General features: G+C 41.0%; 1 protein-coding gene across 1 annotated transcript in view; it reads left to right on the forward strand.

Annotated features, from left to right (window-relative positions):
- DCAF12 (DDB1 and CUL4 associated factor 12) overlaps positions 1 to 9,951 on the forward strand; it is a 37,205-nt gene that overhangs the window by 16,267 nt on the left and 10,987 nt on the right. The window contains exons 3-4 of the mRNA XM_012656955.1: positions 8,060 to 8,266; positions 9,218 to 9,278. Coding sequence (XP_012512409.1) covers positions 8,060 to 8,266; positions 9,218 to 9,278 — 268 coding nt within the window. The remainder of the gene's footprint in view (positions 1 to 8,059; positions 8,267 to 9,217; positions 9,279 to 9,951) is intronic.

Consider the following 9,951-nt stretch of genomic DNA (forward strand, 5'->3'; position numbering starts at 1 on the left):
CTCTAGCCCGGGCAACAGAGTGAGACTCTGTCTCAAAAAAAAAAAAAAAAAAAAATTTTCTTCTGAATAATTTATACATTAACTATTAGCATCCTTGAGTATACAGAAATCAATTTCCATCTTCCATAGGAAGAAATAAGAATTTGTATGAAATCAGACTAATGAGCTGGGCATGGTGACACGGGCCTGTAATCCCGGCTACTGTGGAGGCTGAGGCACGAGGATCCTTTGAGCCCAGGAGTTCAAGGCTGCAGGAACCTATAATCTTGCCACTGCACTCCAGCCTGGGCAACAGAGTGAGACCCTGCCTCTAAAAAAATAAAGAATTTGTATGAAATCAGACTAATGAACCAATCCTTTTATTTATCCTTACATTTTTCTGATTGGATGATATTGCCTGGGATGTGACGGGATATGTAGTCATATAAAAGCAACACTAAATTGCTTTCTGATTTTACAGCCTAAGAGTAATTTCTTTTTAACAAATATCTGTTTAGTTAGGTGCTTACGGTAGCTAAACCTCTGTTGTATGTTGTCAGAGGCTCTTTATTTGGCAACTTCGGTGGGTACTAGGGAAAATTTTAGGTGTCTTGCCAAAGCTGCCTCTCCAGGCTTAGTTCATTTTTAACAGAGACCTCCAAAATCAGGGATTAGAAATCAATTTACTGCTAGATATAAAGCTTGTAAGAATTATGCCACTTAAATCCAGGATAATTATAAATCCTAATATGGTCCTTCTTCCACAAAATCACAATTCTGGTGTGAAAAAAACATTAGAATTCAGGACCTGGTGTGAAGTACTGTTACTGATCTCAGCTGGCCAGCCCTGCAGCCCATCTTTTTTGTAGGGACAGCTTAGAATCAGAATTCAGAGTGTAAGAGATCTTGGCATAGCACAGGCATCTGGATTTAGATACAAGGATATTCATTGCAACATGTTTTATGTTACTGAAAATTTGAACGTGGCGTAAATGTTCAATAAGAAGGAATTGTTGGCCGGCCGCGGTGGTTCCTGGCTGTAATCCTAGCACTGTAGGAGGCCAAGGTGGGAGATCGCTCGAGGTCAGGAGTTCAAGACCAGCCTGAGCAAGAGTGAGACCCCCGTCTCTACTAAAAATAGAAAGAAGTTAGCCGGACAACTAAAAATATATAGAAAAAATTAGCTGGGCATAGTGGTGCATCCCTCTAGTCCCAGCTACTCTGGAGACTGAGGCAGGAGGATTGCCTGAGCCCAGGAGTCTGAGGTTGCTATGAGCTAGGCTGATGCCATGGCACTCTAGCCTGGGCAACAGAGCAAGACTCTGTCTCAAATAATAATAAGGAATTGCATTCAATAAATGTTAGTATATTCATGCAGTGAACTATCTTATAGCTATTGAAAATTATGTAGAAGTACATTAATTTGGAAAGGTGTTATGGCTGTATCAAATAAAGGATATAATATAGATGGAATTCTGTTTTTATAAATGGAAAAAGTATATATTGACTGAATGTGTAGTGAAGGACCTAAAAGAGTACACACCAACTGCTTAACTCAGTATCTCAGGGTGGTAGGATTGTGGTGGTTTTTGTTTTCTAATTTCTGCTTTTCTATATTTTATGTTTTCTAGATTATTTTATTTTAAAGAACTACATGGGCTTGCCTTTAGTCGACTTGTAATAGAACCAGTTACCTAGGCTTTCTGAGTGTGACAACTCTTCTAGCTCCTCAACAGTCTAAAATATTTGTAGCCAGAGTGTTGATTGCTGAGGCAGCCTATGGAGCTCAGCCATACCCCCAGGTCCTGCACAGCTGGGTGCAGGGGGCCTGGCCACTGGCCTTTAGAGATGGGCTAAACATAGTACCTGATTCTCATGGCCACTGTTGGAGTCCCAAATGAGTGTAGCTCCTTATTATGTCAGGGCCTCTGGTCATTTTCTTTTCTTTCTTTCCTTTTTTTGAATTATGTAAATCATATGTATTTATTGTAGAAAAATTAACATACCTGGAATTAGTTTTTTAAAGCTCATTATTCATTGTCTGGCCACGGTAGTGCACCCCTGTAGTCCCAGGTACTCAGGAAGCTGAGGTGGGAGGAGTGCTTGAGCCCAGGAGTTTGAGGCCAGCCTAGGCAACATAGTGAAACTCTGTCTCTGTTTCTTTAAAAAAAAAAAAGAAAAGAAAAAAAAAGGAGCTTATTCTTGTAACACCATACTCTGAGCAGCTTTCCATGTTAGTCAATATCCTCCTACTCTGTCATTATTAAAGACTGTACATACTCTCTGTGTGACTATACCCAATACTTGGTGATGTTTCACTAATTTATAAATGCTGCACAGTAGTTAAAACTGTTCACTCATTATTATTTCCTTAGCTTAAATTCCTAAAATTAGAATTGTGGGCTATATATATTTTTAATTTTTTTCTGTTTATTTAAAAAAAATTTTTTCTTTTTAAAAATATTATTTATTTTTACTTTTTTGTCTATATTTTTAATTATTAATACTTATTTCTGTTGTGTTTCTTGGTCTTGACTCCTTTGCTCCTCCTCAGTTTGGAATAGGGACTGGATTCCTCTGCTTTGATTTGACTTGTCTTTCCTTTTCCCAACTTTCAATAGACTTGGACTGTCCACCTGCCTTATACTGACTGACTGCAATATAGTTTATCGTGAAGTCTGTGTGACCTGCATGGATTTGCTTTCCTTTTTCCATTGGACTCCAGTCTTAAGCACTCCTGAGTTTTAGAAACTTTGTGGGGCTCTCCCCTCCTTTTTTTAAAGCCACCTTGATCTTTGTGCAGACTCATTTACATGTGTCTGCATACACATACATGCATGCAGAGATCTACTCGCTAGTCTTACATCTTCCTGAGCGACAACGTTTGCTTTCTTTTTTCCCCTCTATCCTAGAAGCTTACCTTGCCATGCTGCTAGTTTCTGGCAGGGATCCCAGTAGGTTAATGTGAAGAAGCCCCGTTCTGGGAAATGTGTACAGGAGCTGCATGAAGCCTTGGCCCCTTGTCAGAGAGCTTGGGAAGAGATCGAATGGCAGCTTATCCACATCCCTGTCCCTCTCCATGAAGAAGCAGGAAGGCTCTATCCTTCATGTGGTACTTTGCCATTCTTCTACAAAAATGAGGGTGAGACTAGGGATAAACTCTTAGTTTCCTGAGCCTTCTATAAAACCAGCTGTTTTCAATTTTTCTATTTCCTTTGTATCAAATATTTTTCATCCAGTGTAGAAATCTTTCTTACACCCTGCAAAACTAAATAAACGTTAGAATAATAACGTACTACTATTAACTGTCATTTGTTAAAGCACCTATTCCGTGCCAAGCCCTGTGTTGGACACTGTATTTGATTAGATCTCTCAGCAATCCTATGGGATAGATTATATTATCCAAATTTTATGGATAAGAAACAAGATTCAGAAAGGTTAAGACACTTGCCCAAGTTCACACAGCTGATAGGTAACCAGTCTGGAAGCTTAGATCTCTCCTAACTGCAAAACTGGAGTGGTCAGACTTAGGACTTTCTTAGACATGAATAGATGAAACTTTTTCTCCTCACCTATTCTGGATAGCAGGAATGGAGCCCTGTCTTAAGACAAAGGGTTGGACTAAAATAATTATTAAAGTTTTAGCCAGCCCTCAGATTCCATGGAAGAAACTCACCTCTCTCCAGGTTGTAGGTCACAGTTTATACTTGAGTTTTATCAAGCTCACTGCCCTCTTTGTTACGGAGCAGAGCCTCTCGAGATCAGTGTATCTGGGGATCTTGGCAAACTATAGATTTTGATTTAGGTCTGGGGCAGGCCTGAGATTCTGCATTGTGTTCCTTTGAGTATCAAGGGTCTGGATCAGTGGCTGTTAAACTTGGGAAATCATTAGATTCTCCTGGAGATCCTTGAAAAAATTCAATTTTGGTAGCTGCAAACTCAGAAATTTCTTTTTTTCTTTTAATTTGGTTTTTGTTTTGTTTTGTTTTTGAGACAGTGTCTTGCTGTGTTGCCCGGGCTGGAGTGCAGTGGCGTCATCATAGCTCACTGCAGCCACAAACTCCTGGGCTCAATGGTCCTCCTGTCTCAGCCTCCTGAGTATCTGGGACCACAGGCATGTGCCACCATGCCTGGCTAGTTTTTCTATTTTTTGTGGAGACAGGGTCTTGCTATGTTGCTGTGTCTGGTCTCGAACTCCTATCCTCAAAGCATCCTCCTGCCTCAGCCCCCCACAGTGCTAGGATTACAGGTGTGAGCCACCTCACTTGGCTTTAATTTGGTGTTTAATTGACACATAATAATTACATATATTTATGGGGTATGGTTTAATGTTTTGGTACATATACACATTGTGTAATGATCAAATTAGAATAATTAGCATATGTGTCACCTCAAACATTTCTTTGTGGTGAGAACATTCAAAACTCTTCTAGCTATTCTGAAGTATATAATACTTTATATTGACTATAATCACTCTTTGTGCAATAGAATACCAAAACTTATTCCTCCTATCTAACTTTAACTTGGTACCCATTGACCGTCCTCTCCCTACCCAAGCCTCTGGTAATGACTATTTTAGTCTAATGATATGAGATCAACTTTTTAGATTCCATGTATGGGTAAGACCATGTGGTATTTGTCATTCTGTACTTTGCTTATCTCATTTAAACTTTTTTTTTTTTTTTTTAAGACAGAGTCTCACTCTGTTGCCCTGGCTAGAGTGAGTGCCGTGGCGTTAGCCTAGCTCACAGCAACCTCAAACTCTTGGGCTCAAGCAATCCTCCTGCCTCAGCCTCCCAAGTAGCTGGGACTACAGGCATGCACCACCATGCCTGGCTTATTTTTTCTATATATTTTTAGTTGTCCAGATAATTTCTTTCTATTTTTTTTAGTAGAGATGGGGTCTCGCTCTTGCTCAGGCTGATCTCGAACTCCTGAGCTCAAACAATCCTCCCGCCTCGGCCTCCCAGAGTGCTAGGATTACAGGCGTGAGCCACCTCGCCTGGCCATGTCATTTAAACTTAGTGACCTCTAGGTTCATGCATGTTGTTGCAATGTCAGGATTTTATTCTTTTTTGTGGCTGAATAGTATTCCATTGTATATCTATACCACATTTTGTGTATATATTCATCCATTGATGAATGCTTAGGTTGGTTCTATATCTTGGCTATTGTGAATAGTGCTGTAATAAATATGCAAACTCAGACATTTCTAATGGAGGAATTCCAGGGTAAGGCCTGGAAATTTTGTTTTGTAGGGCTTTTTTTTTTTTTTTTAAAGATAATTTCCCAGGTTATTTCGGTAATAGTTTGGGAATCACTGCCCCATAAGCTAAGATGTTAAGAATGCATTGTCCCACACAACACAAACATGTCAGTGAGCAGTTAATTTTGCTTCAGTTAATGTTTTGAGGGGTATCTGGTAAAAGATCATTTGTTTAAAAGGGTAAGACACCCACTCACATTTACTGGAAGGACTAATTCACAAACCTCAAGAGCAGGAGGTATTCCTGGATCTCAGAAGGAAACAGAACCAGGAGTTGGAAAGCCACTGGGAACCAAGAATGTCTGTGCTTCCTCTCTTACGTTTTCTCTGAGGAATGACTTTGGTAGAAAATGCCACCCAGGCATTTGGTCTAGTGCCACCCATAGTTCTACATTCCTGAGAGAATTTGAACAGCCTAGTCTAATCTAGCCTTTGGAAAGGTTCTCCCTGAGCCAGGAGCTCTCCCTAGACTGTGCTGGGCATCTGAGTTTATATCAAATAAACAGCTACAAGGCCTCACCCTAACAGGGGTGTGGAAACCTCCTAAAGTAGTTGGGTAGGCCCCCCTTGAAAAGTGGCTATTACAAGTACTTACTAAGTAGCTTGGCATTTCTGGGGCAAGATTATAAAACCAATTAAGATCAATGCTCTGCTCTTGAAATTGGGAGGGAGTTATTAGCTTAATGGGGAAGACAGACAAGTAAATATTTTAAATCAGTGTGATATGGTATACTGTTGTGGGCAGAGGGGTATCTTGGGAGCCTATAAGAGGAGTACTTAATCATCCTGGATGTTAGAGAATATCCCAGAAGGACATGTCTGAACTGAATCATAAAAAATAAGCTCCTGTTGGCAAGGTAAAGGAAAGAGTAGAAGAAAGCATTTCTAGTATTGTGAACAGCATGAGCATGAAACAAAATAATTATATTTTGTTGAAGAATCTTGCATATGTAATAGTTAGAAGCAGTTATTTCTAGAGCTTAAGTCCATGGCAAGATGTGAAGATAGGCAGGGGCTGGATTGAGGAGAGCCTTTTTTTTTAAAGTGAGACAGGATCTCACTCTGTTGCCCAGACTGGAATGCAGTGGCACAATCACAGCTCACTGCAGCCTCGAACTCCCAGGGTCAAGTGATCCTGTCTCACCTCCCAAGTAGCTAGGACTACAGGTGCATGCCACTGCGCCCAGCTAATTTTAAAAAATTATTTTGGTAGAGACATGGTCTTACTATGTTACCCAGGCTGGTCCCAAACTCCTGGGCTCAAGTGATTCTCCCACTTCAGCCTCCGAAAGTGCTGAGATTATAGGCATGAGCCACTGCCCAGCCCTGATGATAGTCTTAATGCCATGCTAAGGAGCTTGGCTTTAGGTAGAGGGGTGGCATTAGATGTTTTTCAACTGGAGACTAGCGTGAGAGGATTTCCGTTTTTAGGAAGATGACCCTGCTTCTAATATCGAGAATAATTTTGATGGTGGCATTGCCTGAAGGCATAAAGAAGAATTGCGGTTGTCCAAGGGAGAGGTGATGAAAGTGAAGATGTAGAGGAAGGAGCAGCTGTAAGAATATTTAGGCGGACTAGCTGATTGATTGGATGTTGGAATTGAGGCAGAAGGAGTAATCTGGGATAAAACCCAGGCTTAGGTGACAGGGCAGATAATGGTGGCATTAGGGAAATGAGCAATTTGAGGAGCAACATAATTTGTTTTGGACACCTTGAGTTTAAAATGCCTGTGGGATGTAACAGCAATGATGCCAGTCAGGCAGGAAGTCTGCTACTCTTAAGTAGTTGTGGAGCTGACGTTAAAGATTTGAGAATAGTCCCCCTCTACTCTGTCTGGCACTTTGTTCTAGCTACTCCTCCTTTCCTTTTTATATTTTAAACTTAAGACCCATCTAGTTTCTCCTTTCATAGATCTCCTCCTGTGCAAACAGTAGGTTTATTTATATAAAGGTTTGACATAGTTTGCCTTCTCCATGAGAATTGGCTGATGGGATTTAATTCAACTTCCCAGGCTACAAGGTATATGAGGGCAGAGATTATTTCTCTATGGAGTTGTATTTGTAGCACTTATTAATAGAACAGTACTGGCAAATGAATGAGTGAATGAAGGGATGAATCATGGAATCACATGAAGAGTTTAATAATAAAGTCTATTGGGAATGCCCTTTCTCTAAGACTGATCCTTTCCATGAAGCATTTCTGAATTGATTCTTGGAGAATAAAGAGTTGGAGGAGAGCACTTCAGGCAGAGGCAGCAGCAGGAGCAGAGGCAGGGATGTGTAGGGCAGAATGGGGGGGTGTGATAGAGTGGCAGTGAGGTATAGTAACTCTTATTGTGTGTCTCCAGTCATTGCAGAAAACCTAATAACATTAATAGGTCTGTTTAATAGTGGCTGTGATGTGTTCTCGGTGTTGTGTTTTGTTTACAAGTTTCTGTGCATGGATAGATGAGGCTTAGATATATAAATTATGCCCAATCTGAGAGAAACTGTTTTGATCTGGTTCCTTGTGTCCATAGCGTAATGCAAGTCCTCTTTGAAGCTTTCTGTGAATCCCAGGCAGAATTTACTACTTCCTCGTCTGCGCTCATGTGGCATATTATATAATATCTGTCTCTAACATTATATTTGCTTATTTTCATGTTTTATTTGTTTAATAACCCTGGCCATGTCTTTAATAATTCCCAGAGTCTAGCATGTAGTAGACATTAATTAAATGTTTGGTAGATAATTGAGCAAATGGAGGTTTGTGCCCAGTATCAGCCACATTAAATAGGAACCATGTTCTGCTTCTGTGTGCTTTTTCTCTTATAGCTATTTGTAGTGGATGTCCAGACAAGCCAGATCACCAAGATCCCCATTCTGAAAGACCGGGAGCCTGGAGGTGTGACCCAGCAGGGCTGTGGTATCCATGCCATCGAGCTGAATCCCTCTAGAACACTGTTAGCCACTGGAGGAGACAACCCCAACAGTCTTGCCATCTATCGACTGCCTACACTAGATCCTGTGTGTGTGGGAGATGTAAGTTTTCCCAATAGATTGTAGTTAAAGGTAGCCTTGTTTTTAAATAGGGCCCAGTAGTTAGACCCTCCTCCCACCGGCTCACCTGGAAAGGGGTAGTTTCCTCTAGATTTCTGCTGACTCCAAAGACTTGGGGTGCAGTGTGGAGGTGGAGCTGTCAGAGTGAGGACTAGACTCCTCATAAGGCCTAGTGTATGTTTGATACAGGGGCAGGCAGCACACCTCAGGGGCCAGCAGCAGTGGGTTGCTGTTTGAATCCACAGTGTCCATGTATCTCCCACTACCCGTAAGTCTGAGAGCAAAGTTTACTAAATCATTCATTCAACAACCATTTATTGAGTCTTCTATGGGTAGACATTGTTTTAGACACTGGGGACACAGCAGTGAATGAAACAGATAAAGTTCCTGTCCTCTCGAAGGCTGCATTCTAGTGGAGGGTGACATAGAAACCAAAATATTAATATAAACCAATAAATACTTACCAGTAATATATCAGAGTTTGATAAGTGCTATGGAGAAGAGTAAAGGCAAGCTAAAGGGATAGTGAGGCAGAAGATGCTGTTTCAGAGGATAGAGAAAGCTTCGTTGATAAGATGATACTTGAGCAGAGAGACTTAAAGGACATAAGGGTACAAGCCATGCAGGTATCTGGAGGAAGAAAGTTCCAGACAGAAGATCGGACCCAGAGGTAGAAGGCCAGAGCTGTGTGTTCACTGGACATGTTTGTTACCCACAGTAATGCCAGTTTCATTTCAGCTTTGAGCTCCTCAAGATAGAAGCTAAAGATTGTGGGATCATGCCCTGTGGGTTGAGGTCACCAGAGATTGGAGTTGTAATTTTTACAAAGATATTTTTAGTCACACTTTTGTATATTTTTCAGGAGAGTTCATTATAATCCTTATTTCACTAATTTGTTTTCCTCCCTGTACTTGTCACTCTCTTCTCTCCAAGGATGGACACAAAGACTGGATCTTTTCCATTGCATGGATCAGCGACACTATGGCAGTATCTGGTAAAGTTGCCCTTTTATAGGGAGCTTTTGGTGTGGCAGGGAGGGGGAGGGATAGAGACTGAAAGTGGACAGTAGTGGGATAGGAAATAGCCTAGTAAACAGAAAGACCATTGGCCAGGGGCCAGGAAATCTTGTTGCCAATATTGGCTGTCTCTGACTTACCACATGTGTTTGGATACGTCATTGCCCCTGTAGCCTGAACTCCTGGCCTCAAAGCAATCCTCCTGCCTCAGTCTCCCAAAGTGCTGGAATTACAGGCATGGGCCATTGTGCCCAGTCAGTTTCTATGTCTTAACTTCATGGTCTGTAAAGTGGAAATACTAGCGTAGTTCCTCTATTGTTCCTACTGTCTCTGCCTTGCTCCAAAAAGCATGTATGGTAGCATGTTAGCTGAAACGTTTTTGGTTGTGAAAGTGTTCTAGAAAAGTTGATGTGCTCTCCAAAGTATTAGAAGCAATTATCATTTACTGTACTACTGTGTGGCATTAAATTTCTTGTTAATAAATGGGGGAATTTCTTTTCTAGTGGTTAAAACAGCCAGAAAAAAAATATGGATAAATGAGTGTAGAGAAATTAACCTAGAGATGTACAAATGCTTTTTTTTTGAGACAGAGTCTCACTCTGTTGCCCTGGCTAGAGTGAGTGACGTGGCATCAGCCTAGCTCACAGCAAC

Source organism: Propithecus coquereli, unplaced genomic scaffold, assembly GCF_000956105.1.
Source record: "Propithecus coquereli isolate 6110/MARCELLA unplaced genomic scaffold, Pcoq_1.0 Scaffold114, whole genome shotgun sequence".
In the NCBI taxonomy this organism is placed as follows: domain Eukaryota; kingdom Metazoa; phylum Chordata; class Mammalia; order Primates; family Indriidae; genus Propithecus; species Propithecus coquereli.